The 15312-nt window shown below is 42.7% G+C and overlaps 1 protein-coding gene across 3 annotated transcripts in view; it reads right to left on the reverse strand.

Annotated features, from left to right (window-relative positions):
• Positions 1 to 1421: 1421 nt before the first annotated feature.
• The window catches only part of MOV10 (Mov10 RNA helicase), a 45769-nt gene continuing 31878 nt past the window's right edge, over positions 1422 to 15312 (reverse strand). For all 3 annotated transcript variants that reach the window (XM_060231224.1, XM_060231226.1, XM_060231225.1), the window contains exons 11-22: positions 14312 to 14473; positions 14043 to 14146; positions 12730 to 12827; positions 10572 to 10691; positions 9920 to 10022; positions 8514 to 8631; positions 8244 to 8438; positions 7748 to 7816; positions 6375 to 6500; positions 5552 to 5640; positions 2934 to 3073; positions 1422 to 2085 (exon numbers count right to left, since the gene is read on the reverse strand). In XM_060231224.1, the coding sequence (XP_060087207.1) occupies positions 2021 to 2085; positions 2934 to 3073; positions 5552 to 5640; positions 6375 to 6500; positions 7748 to 7816; positions 8244 to 8438; positions 8514 to 8631; positions 9920 to 10022; positions 10572 to 10691; positions 12730 to 12827; positions 14043 to 14146; positions 14312 to 14473 (1389 nt within the window). In that variant the 3' untranslated portion in view covers positions 1422 to 2020. The remainder of the gene's footprint in view (positions 2086 to 2933; positions 3074 to 5551; positions 5641 to 6374; positions 6501 to 7747; positions 7817 to 8243; positions 8439 to 8513; positions 8632 to 9919; positions 10023 to 10571; positions 10692 to 12729; positions 12828 to 14042; positions 14147 to 14311; positions 14474 to 15312) is intronic.

The following is a 15312-nucleotide window of genomic DNA, read 5'->3' on the forward strand; positions in this document are numbered from 1 at the left end:
GAAGTGAGACAGAGATCCACTTGTGTGGCCAGGAGATAATAAAAGACCAGTTGAGCAACAGTGGCCACTTGGACCTCCATAGAATGGGAGACATCCAAGACTACCCCTAAGCCCTCCACAATGGGAGCTGGATTCCTGTTCCCAGATTCCCACAGATCAGATACAGGATCTCTGTCTTCATTGGATTGAATTTTGGTTAGCTCTATTGAAATCATTCTGTCATGGCTTGTCCAGTGCCTCTGGAGTGGAATCCAGCTGGCCACCCATCAACAGACAGAATTGTATATCATCAGCATATTGATGACAACCCAGCTCATATCTTTGGGCCAATTTGGCAAAGGAGTGCATATAGATAAATAGCATGGGGAAGAGGATGACCCTCTGCAGCACACCACATATAGTGGGTGTAACTGGGACTTGGGAGTTTTTATTATTTTTTAATTGAAAATGCAGGTAGATAGAACAGGTTGGTTGCTTTGAAATCATAAAGCTGCCCTATGCTGAATCAAACACTTGGTCTGTCAGTCAATATTGTCTGCTCAGACTGGCTCTCCAGGGTCTCAGACTGAGGTCTTTCATATCACCTGCTACCTGATCCTTTTAGCTGGAGATGCCAGTGGCTGAGCCCAGAACTTTATGCATGCTACACTTTACTTGGATTAGCTGCCTTGAACAGATGTGAGAGGCTGCATGCACATCTTCTAAATAAAATAACTGTCTGGGCTACAGTATTCAGAAAACTCTTCATTTAGATTGAACTCTACCCCCAGCTTTTCCCAGGAGAGACAAGTTCATTTTCTCCTACTCGTCGTCCTGTGTTCTGTCAGCTTTATATACCCAGAGGTTCCCTGGCATAGCTTTTGTAGGCGTCAGTGCTCTTCTTTGGTGGCAAGAGAGATAATATGCTCCTGGCTGATTCATCAGTGTGACTGCCATTTACATGATCTGCAGATCTATTCACCCACCTCCACTTGTCTTAACTCGTCACATCAACCAGACGACAAAATACTGAGGATCAATTATCTTTCCCCCTTTCTATTTTATTGTTGTTACATTTCCCAATTCAGATTGGTTTTAACTAGTAAAGAGGACCGTGTATTTGGTTTAGATTTTTATTAGTTATCTGAATGTACATCCTTAGTTATATTACGAGCTAATAAACCATCAACATTGTCCTCCCACTCCAACCTCAGAAGACCCTATTACACCTAACATGCAGCAACAGTTGCACAATTCTTCAAGATGTATTACAAGCAACATACAGAACAGCATTACAAAGTTATATGGGCTGCACTCCTTCAAAGTTCCCCATGTTAAGGAGCTGGATAAAGTACACCTGATCCCTCCCTTCCACTATCATGTTCTCTCCCCATTACTCCCTTTTCACTACTGAGAAAGAACACTGCAGAGCCACTGTGGTCTTATGATTCCATGATGCAGTAGTCATTTTATTTTGTAAACTTTAATGGAAATTCAGTACAAAAATGTTGATAAAATCAGACTGTCTTGGAAAAGCAAGAAATAAGTTTTTTTTTCTTTTCTAAATTGAATTTATGGTAAACTTTAAACACCAGCAGGAAATCTAATGAAAAAAGCATATGTATCATTTCAGCTACAGTATGAGAAAGTAATGAAATACAGGAAAGTGGAATCCCTGCACTTAGCACCACTCCTCAGTCCACTTTGTCATTTCTTTTGGCCTGACAATCTAGCACTTTTGAAACACTTAGAAAAGCAGGGAGAGGTAGTGCAAAAGAGTCCCTCACGAAGTTGAGGAAAAAGAGAACTTACACAGAACTAATCATCATAACTACACAAGTTTTCCCACTGCATAATTAGGATGTCCATCTTAGAAATTTCGGATTTGTGTGCAGGATTCCTGCTTCAGCCTCTGAGAGATGGTAGGTGTTCAAACATGATTTCTTGAACCAGGATGCCACCTACACTGCAATCTATCTGAGCAGCAGAAAGAGAAGTCATATAATCAGGAATGCAGAGGACAGCAGTGCTGCACAGAACCTCAGTGCTCATGTCTCCATTCAGGCTCTACTTGTTGCTGGACGTGACTCTCAGATAAGTTATGGTCTGCAGAAAAAAAGGTGAAGAAAGAATGAATAGACAAGTGCTGTTTGTTTGCCACTGTAAAGTCCCATTTAACTTACTGATGAAATGCTTTAAAGGCTCCTATGCTGCATTGTGAAAATCACATTGTTAATGCTGGCAGAGCATTCTGTTGCTCCAGTGCCCACCCTCTGTTCCCTTAGTGACATCTGGGCATACTGCTTTTTTAAAAAATGTTTTTTCATCCAACAGGAACCTGTTTATACTATAGTGTTTTGCAACCCCTATTCCGTTGAAGTATACAATAATAAAATCTGTAAACATCTATTCAGAAAGTACATACCTGTGCAGCTGCTTAGAAACAGAAGAACAAGCAGGATTTGTAATCAGTCAAGTGACCATTTACACAGGACAGGAAAAGTCAAAGAATTATTTTCTCCCAAATTTCCTGTATGGTTGAAATTTTTGCCAGATAGTTGCTTACATTTTGGAAAGTCTCTTTCCCTTGTACAGATTACAGCCCAGCACAGGATTATCTGAGCAGATAAACCAGTCTCCTTGGAGAGCCCTAATTCTTAAAGTGCCCCCTCTGAAAATCAGAGTATTAGTGGCTATCAGTCAGGATAGCAGAACAACCTCTGTAGTGAGATGTTGCACACCTCTGAATAGTAATTACTGCAGGATCACAGTGAGAGATGGACATTGCCTTCAAGGTCTTTTGGGGGGCTTTCTGGAGGTATCTGGTTGGGCTGGCATTGTAGGAAATGGGGTGCTGCACTAGATGGACCTTTGGTCTGACCATGCAAGCCTCTTCACACACTCCCCCTACAGTGAAAATCATTATACACCAAAGAGATGACTACGGTCCAAACCATGTCTCAGTGTCACTGTAGGCTGCCTGTTCAGGTTGAGGGAATGAAGCTCTGCTGCCAGATTTTCGTCCATCCCATTCTCCTCTCCATCATATGGGTATCCTATGTATCCACCGTTATCCCTGCAGTACTTGAGAAACCTGGAAGCACAAAAAAATAACACCACCCAGTTGTTTAAATACTAACATCCTAAGCCAAGGGAGTGAGTGACTGAAAGTGGACAGAACTGTTGCATGCTTAAAAAGGACCAAAGAACAATACCCTTCTCAACCTGGAGGAAGACTAGAATGAGACTAGTGAGGATAAAGCTCAGAGTTTCTGTTAACTGGATTGTTGCTCCAGTGTCTATTGAAAATGTTTTCATCCGGCCCTTTACACTCTCTCCATTGTAGCTAACATAACTTAAAGCCATAACAATAAGATTTAAAAGATAAACAGTATCTTTAGGCATAAATATTTTAAAAATCAAATATGAACCAAAAAACCAGAGTATAGGATGTAAGATAAGAAATCAGTAAAAAGGGCATATAAAATATTTAGCAAGGAATAAAGCTCCAGCTACAGATCATCAGCTAACAAAGACATATAAATATATATACATGTATCCCATTTTTAAAGAGATTCAAGGCAACTAACGCAGCAGCAATCAACAACAGATTAAGACAGGGATAAAGAACAGACTAAGCAGGGCACTACAAAAAATAGTACAGCTACTGCAAAACTCCCAAGTGGCAGATTATATAAAGGCTTAAGAGAATAAACATGTATTTATCTAATGGAATCGAATGGGTAACCTTAACAACCCAAGAACTGAAAACGCATAAATTTGTGAAGATGTTGGTGTGCTACTAGAAGGGAGTGAGACAAGGGTTGTACTTGGGTAAACACAGTGGGAGCAGGCCCAGCCTCAGCAGTGATGCTTCTCTGACCCAGGTGTGTGTGTGTGTGTGTGATGGTGGTGGGGTGATCCTGGGAGACTATGATGCACCTATGTCGTAACATCTGCCTGCTTTCAATGCTGCTGGCCTCAGCAGCACTGCCAGCACCTCATCAATTGTCAGTGCCTTAGGCAAAGAATTGGTCCTGGATGTAGAGCAAAATTCTCTGGCATGCTACTGTTTGCCACATAGTGCTTCCAGTGGTGGTTGTAATTTAAAAATAGGTTCATATGGAAGACAATCATTCAAATACCCTTGGTTAAGACCCAAAGGCTTTATGAGCAGTAACCAGAATTTTGAATTGTGCCTGGAAACAAACTGCAATATTTAAAAACCACTACAATGTGGTTTTGTAAGCTAAACGGCAACCTCACAGAGTATGTTGCAGTAACTTAACTAGGCCTTAATGAGTATGTGGATCACTATGGACGAATCATGCCTGATAAGAAATGATTACAATCGGCAAACCAGCAGAATATAGTTACAGGTGGTACATGGAAGGCCAGATCAAGACAGGCTGAGGCCATAACTAAGTCAGGTTTAAGAAATCTCACAGCATAACCCCCCACCCCCCAAAAAATGACCCCTCATAATCTGAGTGGCCCTGTGGCACAGAGGGGTAAAGCAGCAGTAATGCGGTCTTGAACTCTCTGCTCACAACCTGAGTTCGATTCTGGTGGAAGCTGGATTCAGGTAGCCGGCCCAAGGTTGACTCAGCCTTCCATCCTTCCGAGGTTGGTAAAATGAGTACCCAGCTTGCTGGGGGGAAAGTGTAAAAGACTGGGGAAGGCAATGGCAAACCACCCCGTAAAAAGTCTGCTGTAAAAACGTTGTGAAAGCAACGTCACCCCAGAGTCGGAAAAGACTGGTGCTTGCGCAGGAGACCTTTCCTCCCCCCCTAATAATCTGAGGCCCCAAGATGTTGTTAACTTAGCTTGTTTTTAAATCTGCTTTTAGCTACATGGTATAAAGTTCTGCAGTCTTTCTATCCACAAGCAACCTGCAAACCAGCATCTTGAAGGGAGAAGGCAACCCCATCTATATCAGGCTGACTCTGCAAACCCTGACAGGCCTTGCTAGCCACCAACCATACACTTCTCTCAGGTCTGAAATACATGTGTTACTAGGAATCCCAAGGATTTATTTCCCCCTTTAAAAATTATGCATGTGGGGACCTGACTCCAACTAGCACTATGGTGTGAATGGACAGAGGTCTGAGCCTTCCCCTCCATATCATTTTTCACAACTTGAAATGGCCCTGAGGAGCCATTTGCCTTATTGGGAAAAAGGTACCTGCCTCAGCACCCATTCTTCATACAGCCCATTACTGCCTCCAGACAATGACTCACCTGCCTCAACTGAAATGAAGCACAGCTGAGTGTCATTTCCATATGCATACACTGATGAGGCTTTCCTTTCAATCATGAGTTTTATAGATGCTTAACAGAACAGGGAATCTCTACCCCAACTCATGCAGAGATACTTGAGCCTGCCAATACAGGGAGGGAGACTGAAATTGCTTGGGGGGTAAAACAGGCAAGGGAGTCAGAAAATGGGGACTTTTAGGCTGGTGCATTTTTAATTTGAAAGTAAGGAGGGCCTGGTCTCAGTTTATATGACAAATTGTCTTGATAGCACAATCCATTATTTTAAATAACTAAGCTGCAGGGAAATACTTACTCGCTCCACACTGGATCCTGCTTGAGAGTAATTGGATTGCCTACAACAATTAAGAGTGCTTTGGGTCTTGTCACAGACACGTTGAAGCGCTGAACATAAAAAGGGAATAAGAGAGAACATCAACAGTCTTGGCCTATTGGAAAAGAGCCGGTGGTTTGAAAGCAGCTCCCCCCCCGCCCCCCTTAGCATGAAACCAACACAAATGAAAGGCTGACCAGTAGATAAGTCAGAGCCCCTGAAATGGAACTGATGCACTGTAGGAAGGAGAGTTGCATTAACCTTCCATGTATATGAAAGACCCTGGTGGTTCTCTGCCAGTCCATGGTGGCAATAGGAAGGAAGAGTACTTAGGGAGGGGGAGCTGTCTTAATTCAGAAAGATTATTTGCTTGTTCAACTGCAACAATTCTTGTCATGGTTAATTCTGTTACTGCTTGCGGTAACCTTTAGGGGGTCAGAAGGGACAAATACGTGTTCAGGACAGGCCCCTCCACTACCACCTATGATATCTCAACCCACAAGTAATATGGAGGATTTGTCAGCAGATTTCTGGGCATCAGGACTGTGATGCCAGAGAGTGGGATGAGAGCTTGGCATGCTGTTTTCTGAGCCCCTCTCCACAATTCCAGTTTAACTCCAAATAAGAAAAATAGGAAGGTATTCTGCAGACATACTCTAAGGCCAAGCCAGGCAATGAAGTATGGCTCGGACTACTGAAGGGGAAGGAAGGATGAGATGTCACCGATATTCTAGACATACCCTGGGTCCCCAAAAGGCAAAGAGCAAGTCCAAAGCATTGCAGGGGAAAGTATATAGTATTGTACCTTGGGATTCTTCAAGAATCCTAGGTTGAACTCTTCATCCATTTGAAAATATTCACTTTGGCTGCGCACTGTAGAAATAAGCAAAACACGCCGTTCCTGGCCCTGGAACTCCTCCACAGAGCCCACCTAGAGGAAGAGGAAAGGAGAGCAATAGCCAAGTGACAGGAAATGAGATGGAAAAAGCCCTGGGTAAACAAAACACAAATATAAAAACAAGAAAGAACTTCAAGGATGAACAGATTTTGGGCTGAATCCCACAAAAACCTTTGCCACAATAAAAACTGTCTGTTTTTAAGTTGCCACAGAGCTCTTTTTAGTATCCGCTGTATTTGCCTACCTACTTTTCTGGAACTGAACTACTGGAAGAGGGCCCCTCCCCAGCAATATGGAAAATATGTCCTCCTCCCAAGATGCAACAGAGGCAGCTCATATCCACATGCTGCAACCCCTGTGGCTTCCAGGTCCAGAACCCGAGGCTTCAAACAAACAGAGGACCAACTCATGGGAATTTGCACTTGCACAAAATTATGCTTCTACACATCCCAAAAAAACTACACATGTGCAGTCAAAATTTGCATTGGGATCATGCAGGAAACGTAGTCTTAATCCTTCAAGTTCTGCTTGGTTTTGCTCATTGAAACCAGCAACATCAATGACAGTTTCAAAGGGGGGGGGGGGGGAGAATATGTCCCCCCCCCTTTTACATGGCTAATGGTAGAATGGAAAGCCTAGTTTTAACCAGCAAAAATGATTAGAGGTTGAAGGACTTAAACCCTCTTCTCTTCCTGCATGGCCCCCATCCAAAATGCAGCTATACGTGCAGTTGACCTTTTGTAGGCTGATATAGATCCACAGTCTCATTCATTGAAACAAGACTCCATGAAATAGTTATGTTTTAAAGGAAAAATATATATACAGCCTCACTCTGGTCTTGCAAACTGAAGACTATGACTTCCTTGATAAAGTCACTCCATCTCATATTCGGTCTTCCTCTTTTCCTGCTGCCTTCAACTTTTCCTAGCATTACTGTCTTTCCCAGTGACTCATCTTCTCAGAATGTGACCAAAGTACAATAAGTTTCAGTTTAGTTATTTCAGCTTCTAGGGAGAGTTCAGGCTTATTTTTTTTTTTGGCAGTCCATGGTATCCATAAGACTCTCCTCCAACACCACATTCAAATCAATCAACTTTCTTCCTATCAGCTTTCTTCATTGTCCAGCTTTCACACCCATATGCAGTAACGGGGAAATACCATGGCATTAATTAACTTAACCCTGGTCACCAGCAATGCATCCCTACACGTAAGAATCTTTTATAGCTCCTTCATGGCTGACCTTCCAAGTCTCAATCTCCTTAGAACACAAAAGTGCTCACCTTTAGATCCTTGATATCTGACAAGTTCTTTAACGCTGATATGCCAATGGCTTTTCTTATTTTTTCCACCTACAGTAAAATACAAAATTAATGATTTATTCATCCCCAAAACTTCCTCATAGTTCCTGGCTAGCACAGCTTGTGGAAGAATTCTTTTGGCCCATTAAATGGGGATGAGGGCTGTTCCTACCAGAGAGGATAGGAATAGTTCAGGAAGGACTAGCAAGAGGTTCAGAGACCTTGATGATGGAGGACTTACAGGCAATAGACCACTGCCAGGACATACTGCATTTGAAAACTGTGGTGTTGCAGCCTCAGAAATAACCACTGGGATACAGAAACCCCATCTGTTACAGGTTACTCTTACACCTCTGGCATGATCACCAAGAACAGTTCAAGTTATATCAAAGACATTTGACCATTAAGGATTGGCCCAAATCTCGCCAGCTCCCAGCAGCATCTTGTTTAATAAACAGGCACCAGTAGAAGACACCACCTGCTTTCTGTATGGTGAGATGATGCCAATCTCTTTGGGTGATATGCGGGACGAGCCTTTTTTGCCCTGTTCTTCCAGAAGCAGCCTTCTGAGATAGTCTATCACCACATCGATCTCAGTTGTGTTGAAAAATGAAGGGCTTTTTTCTTCCCTTTCATCTTTTCCACAGACTCCATGAAAGATGATGGGAAACCCCTGCAAGAGTGACAGATACCTTCAGTTGTCTGAAAGTGGTCACATCAGGTGACAAGCTCAATGATGGCTTCTCACCTTCTTCACCAGTCCACTCCAAGAGCAGTAGGAATGAGTGATGGCAGGGTTGGCATGGACCTGCAGCTCCCCCTCGTAGAACTTCTCATTGGGAAACTTCAAGATTGCAGCATGAGACCTTGGGTGGGAGAGTAACACACAAACCAACACTGTCTGCATGAAATGACTGAGAATGAGGAGAACACAGTATCTCTTTCCCTTTCTCCCAAAGAATGGGACTGTGAAGGCCCACACCACAATAAAGCTTACTTTGTGGTCAAACCACTCTCAGTCTCAATTCTCCATCTGAAAAGCTGCAAAAATTATGCCCTGCTTTACAAGGCTAATGTGAGAAAGATTAAGACAAATACTGTACACATCTTTGTGCTTTCATAATTGGGTCAGTTATTGCCTTTGGCCTGTGGCACAGAGTGGTAAGCTCTGCTCACAACCTAAGTTTAATCCTGGCGGAAGCTGGGTTCAAGTAGCCAGCTCAAGGTTGACTCAGCCTTCCATCCTTCCAAGGTTGGTAAAACGAGTACCTAACATGAACATATGAAGCTACCTTATCCTGAATCAGACCCTTGGTCCATCAAAGTCATATTGTCTACTCAGACTGGCAACGGCTCTCCAGGGTCTCAAGCTGAGGTTTTTCACACCTATTTGGCTGGACCCTTTTTTGGAGATGCCAGGGATTGAACCTGGGACCTTCTGCTTACCAAGCAGATGCTCTACTACTGAGCCACCGTCCCTCCCCAAACATGCTGGGGGTAAAGTGTAGATGACTGGGAAAGGCAATGGCAAACCACGCTGTAAAAATGTCATGAAAACATCATGATGCGATGTCACCCCAGACTCAGAAAAGACTGGTGCTTGCGCAGGGGACTACCTTTACTTCCAACAGACAAAGGCACATTTTGCATGGGTGTTAATTGAATTTAATTTTTGGATTTATATTCCACCCTATCCCACACTGTGATCTACTACATGATGCCCCCTTACATAAGTGCACAAGTGAACTAGGGTTGTTTTGATTTTGTGGGTGAGGGGAACAAACCCTGCTCTACCTGTATTCTGTTTCTCCTCCTCCCCCCTCAAAAAAAAGTGAATGCAATGAAATGAAGCCAAGCAAAGCAAGGGGAATATAAGGTTTAACTGGGAATAACAAATGTTTCAGCATAATTCAGATCAAGTGCCTGGGGTCCCACAACCCTGGGTTCATTTGCAACCTTTAGGAAACTGGCCTGGTTTAGGGACTACAAGCTAACATCTCCACAAGGAGGGTAGAACCCACGAACCACATTCATGATACTTTACAGGTTATTGGCAGATTGAAACCTGCACTCTGTTAGACAGGCAGCCAGATACACACAAGATAGAGCTCTTATGCTCCATCTGCTGGAACTAAGGCAAAGCAGGAGATGTACCTGTAGTTCCGCAGCAGTTTAGTCACAAACTGTGGGTTGTAACTCCCATCCTTCTTTTTGTACAGGGGATTGTGATGCATCAGTCGCTCCAACAGGGAAAGTTCTACAATGGCATAAATATATGTCAATGCTGTATTCCCTCCAAATTCTTCTTTCCTCTCAAGTCTCTCTCAGAGCAGCACAAAAGACAAAAGCATGAGCACAATGGTCACCAAGGATGTAAACACTGTGGGTGCCACTTTGAATCATGGTGCATGTGTGTAAGCACACTCATTTATTTTGGGTTGATTTTACCACACTAGCGGGGTGGAGAGTGTATTTTGTCTATGGAGCATCTCTCCAAGCCAGTTGGGCACACCCTCTTAGAACCAGCTTTCCACACAGCAAGTGGACAGCTGACAAGTTATAAAGGGCATCCTTGCCAATTTATTTCATTGGATGGGTGGTGGGTAGAGAAAAATCCTCACAGGAGAGCATTATTTAAAACATGACACCACCCATGGTTATTGTAGTTCTCACACAAGGACACTCCTATTCAATTCAACATAACTCTGGAGTCTCTTTGGAGGCTGACAGATAATCTGACATTGCACAAAACACTGGAATAGAAGAAGGGAGTTTTAAAAGTCACTGCCACCTGTTTCACACTCACCTAAGCCATGGTCAACAGCCAGAGGAGATCTTAAGATGGGCCCCAGTTGCTGAGGATCCCCTGCCAAAACAAGCTGTCCTCCTTTGGGATTTGTCTTTGAGTCCATCATGGCTAGGAGGCCTAGAAGGGGAAAAAAGGTATGCACAAGCAGTGTGGTTGTTGGCTTCCAGGAAAAACAATGTAGAGCGATAAGAGCAAAGTACTCAGGGCACATACTGAGATCCTTCACCTGCTGATAATAGGACTCTGCAAGATTCTTTAGCACATTTCTGCCTGCAAAGCAGGTGGGAGGACTGATCTGCACTGAATACTATAACATGTGAGCCTATGAATTTTGAACCCAAGCACCCCAACCCCAGACCCAAATCAGAACTTGGCTAATGAATTTAACAAGTCTTGGAGACTGCAGCTGAGAAAAAGGAAGGTTCCAGCTTTAAAGGAGCTTGTGTATCAAAATAGGAGAGTCTGCCAAGCTGTGGTTAAGATCCTCTAGCAAATAACTGGAAACAAGAAAAAAGGAAAGTTGCAGTTAAAAGTATTTAGGAACATCATCAGTGCAATGCCTGGAAAGCTTGGGAACAGCTTGGGTAAAGTAGTTTTAGAATACAAACTGCTGTCAAAAGCAACATTCAAAGATAATCTGGAAGAAGGTGAAACAGAATTGATTTTGGGGTGTTAAATTTTGCTGAAACATTTTCTGCACAAGTACACATGAAATTAGGCTTATATTAGACAAGATGTGGTCAGAACACATGTGGAAGAACAGTTACAAGGAAAAGGTGTAACTGAACTTTTTACTTCCCCCACTGTAAAACAATAGAAGCATTTCTCTTAAAGTGGACCATCTAGCCAATGGGAGCTCTGAGCAACCTAGAAACGCACAGAGGGAAGACACGATTCCAAGAAACCATATTTCTATTGCCTGAGGAGGTGGTGGGCTCTCCTTCCTTGGAGGTTTTTAAACAGAGGCTAGATGGTCATCTGACAGCAATGAAGATCCTGTGAATTTATGGGGAGGTACTTGTGAGTTTCCTGCATTGTGCAGGGGGTTGGACTAGCTGACCCTGGAGGTCCCTTCCAATTCTATGATTCTATGAATCTATAGCAAGAGCAAAGCTAAGCACAACCATGGGCACTAGCTTCTTTCTTGCTATCCTGAGAAGACCAGACATGCTCTCAGTCTGTGAAGTGACCAACTGGCAGTGGTCACCCTGTGGCTTTACAAGACGATATTGGATTTATACCCTGCCCTTCACTCGAAGACTCAGAGTGGCTTACAATCCCCTTTCTCTCCCTACAACAGACACCCTATGAGGTAGGTGGAGCTGAGAGAGCTCTGAGAGAACTGCTCTTGAGAGAATAGCTCTGAAAGAACTGTAACTGACACAAGGTCACACAGCAGCTGCATGTGCAGGAGTGGGGAATCAAATCCAGTTCTCCATATTAGAGTCCACTGCTCTTAACCACTACACTAAACTGGCTCTCAGTGTGGTATGTTTAGGTGGTACCTTTAATGCCCATGGGTAAAGAAATACATGTTTTGTATGCTTTTACTGAGTTATTTGTTATTGCTAATGCTTAATAAATGCTATTGTGCTTAATAAATTAGTTCAATTTGTAAACGTAGCCTGATGTGGTTGGTCTTGCTCTCCTTAAGAGTTTGATAAAAAGAACCTACTGCGATGAGGCCTGTTTGGTAGAGCTGAGTGAAGTGCAACAATGCCCTCCACCCCAATGAAAAGTGGCAAGACCAATAATATGCCATTTGGGAGAACAGCCCAAGATCTGCCAAAGGAAGCAAATAAAATAAACCAACAGGATAATCCAAATGCTGTTTTGAGACATAAGGAAGTGATTTTCAAACAAAACAATCAATTCAGCATCTTCTGGACCTTCCTAACAAAAATACCAAGACACCTGGAAACAATGTAACAGGCAGGAAACAAGAGTGTACAGAAAGACATGTCTAAACCTGCAATGCCTAACTATGGCTAACCCACAAGGTGAACTGATTTTCTCCTCTATTTTGCATTTTGTTCAGTTTCCAACCATCACACTTAAAAACAAAACAGCAGCAACAAAATCCTCTCCATAGTAATGTGGGTCACTTTCAAGACATAAAAGGGGTGCAAAAGAATACAGGAAGGCTATCATTTACCTGCAATGGCAACCAGGCTCTCTGGCTCCACAGCATGGCCACTCTCATCAATGAAGACATGAGAAAAATGCCCCGGAGGAAAATCAGCAGAAACCAATCTAGCCAGTAGAGAGGGAGAGAAATTAACATGAACATGCAGCTCCTCAGCAGGAACACAATCACCCTTCCAGGTGCTGAGCAAAAGAATCTCCTTTTCCTGGAGTGTCACAGGAATGCTTGTGACGGTGATGCAGACTGCAGCAAAGCCAAACCTGTCACTCTATTTAGCTCTCTGGTTCCCATCCAGGACTTCGCTTAAACTGTATTTTATTCCAAGCACCAAGCAGCAGCACATATCCCGTCCACCATGTCCTATCTTTTGGTTTCATAACACAGTGAGATAAGGGAGGCTGATAGAGATGGACTGCTGCAATCAGCTTCACCGCTAAACTGGGATTTGAACCCAGGTATCAAGCCTTACTCATGCACTTGCTCACCATATAATCTCTGTTACAGGATTGTTTCAGGACAGTGATATCACTTCCCTTGAAAGGGAAGAAACATCTGCAGAGATGTTAAGTGGATAAGATGAACTGCAACTCTTTTTTTTTCTAGTATCCTTACAATGGTTTAAGAGCAGGAGTGTCAAACCTACAGCCTGCAGGCCAGAACCAAGCGCAGGGAGTAATGGAAAGGCATTATATTATCATAATAAATCAACAGGCCAAATTCATGTTTGCTGCCATCAAATCTCTTTTCCTGTCTAGTTGGGGATTCACATCACAATGCAGGCAAATACCAACCGATCCTAAGAATGGCTTCATTTTAAGGTGCTCAGTGCTTTATGCTATACTCTACCTGTATTTTAATGCTATGCCTTAATTCTTAATAACTTTTATGATGATTTATGTTTTTATCAAGTTTTATATAAAGCAGATTCTCTGCAGAGGCTGTACAGAACAGACAATTTCTAAATATAAAACGATAAATTTTACATAAGTTGTGCAATGAAAAACAAAGGTGAGGGAGGGCAGAAACGGAGTGTTTAGATAGAGATGAAATCAGATTGCCTGATCACAAAAATGCTCCATCCTTAAATATATAGTTAATAAAGTTTTCCCTTACATTATGGAATTCAGGGTGATCAATATGTACATTTAAAAGAAATTATTTAAAATTATAAGAGTCAAATATTTTCCGTTTTAGCAGTATAAAATAAATTATTCTGAAAGAATCCCCACCAGTGCAAAAACATACATTGATAAATACACCTCTCTATTCATTTCCAATGCATCCTAGTTTCTCATTTTTGCATGGCACCTAGTCCTCTTTACCTTCCTGCTGTCACCAGGGTAGTGATGATGACCCGATAGCTTTTCAGCTTCTCCTTGATGGGAAAGACAGGGCATTTCTTCACATTATCCCAGTTACAACAAGGCTAAAAGCAAGAACATACACATGTTAAGCACTGTTGGGATTGAGGCTCCATTACTTGGCAGTTCCTTCAGTGCCATATCTTAATACAGGTGGTGGGCTACTATCACCCTAACAAACCAAAACAGAGAATAATAGTCTTGATTGGAGAGATGAAGCTACTTCACACCTTGATATCCTCAGGTATCAGGCGATAATCCCTGCTGATAGCATTTATCCTGTAGATGTTCCTTTTCTCCACATGTTTCATGAGATGTTGGCACAGCAAGTCAGAAGCACTGTTGGAAGGGGCACAGGCAAGAACATGGGAACCTTCAATGCAGCGCAGTACCTGTCAGGATAGGATATAAACTGGACATTATTGATAATCCAAGAAAAGGTGCACTGCCAGGCATATAGGAATGCAGGTATGAGATTGCTCTAAGAGCACCCAGAGAATGCAAGCACGCTAGAGATGATGCAAAACTGGACTTGGTGTCTCCGCAAGACTCCTGCATTAGGAAAATATTCAGACCTAGTCTTGCGAAGACACCAACCAAGCAAGATCACTTCCCTTCTCCAAACTATGATACGTTTGTAGCTAATCAAACTGTCATGCTCAAATGACTACACACCACCCGTTAAAACGGATAAAAGGAAGTACTTTTTCACCCAAAGGGTGATTAACATGTGGAATTCACTGTCACAGGAGGTGGTGGCGTCCACAAGCATAGCCACCTTCAAGAAGGGGTTAGATAAAAATATGGAGCAGAGGTCCATCAGTGGCTATTAGCCACAGTGTGTGTGTGTGTGTGTGTGTGTATATATATATATATATATTTGGCCGCTGTGTGACACAGAATGTTGGACTGGATGGGCCATTGGCCTGATCTAACATGGCTTCTCTTATGTTCCTATGTTCACCCTGAAAATTACTCCATAAGTCACTTAAAAGTCTCTTTGACTCAATACTGGGCAATTAGTATTTTGATCACAGGTCTAATTAGTCCCTGATGTTAGGGAGGCTACTTTTCCTCAGCACAGTATTCTGAATCCTACTGTTCTAATATTTCTAGTTTAGGACCCACAAGAAATGATCCAGTTCCAACATTCCAAGAAACCTTTCTGACCCACCCTGCAGCATTGCAGGATTTACTCTCTGAGAACTATCAAGCACATTCCTCACTGAGC

This window comes from Heteronotia binoei, chromosome 2 (assembly GCF_032191835.1).
Source record: "Heteronotia binoei isolate CCM8104 ecotype False Entrance Well chromosome 2, APGP_CSIRO_Hbin_v1, whole genome shotgun sequence".
In the NCBI taxonomy this organism is placed as follows: Eukaryota; Metazoa; Chordata; class Lepidosauria; order Squamata; family Gekkonidae; genus Heteronotia; species Heteronotia binoei.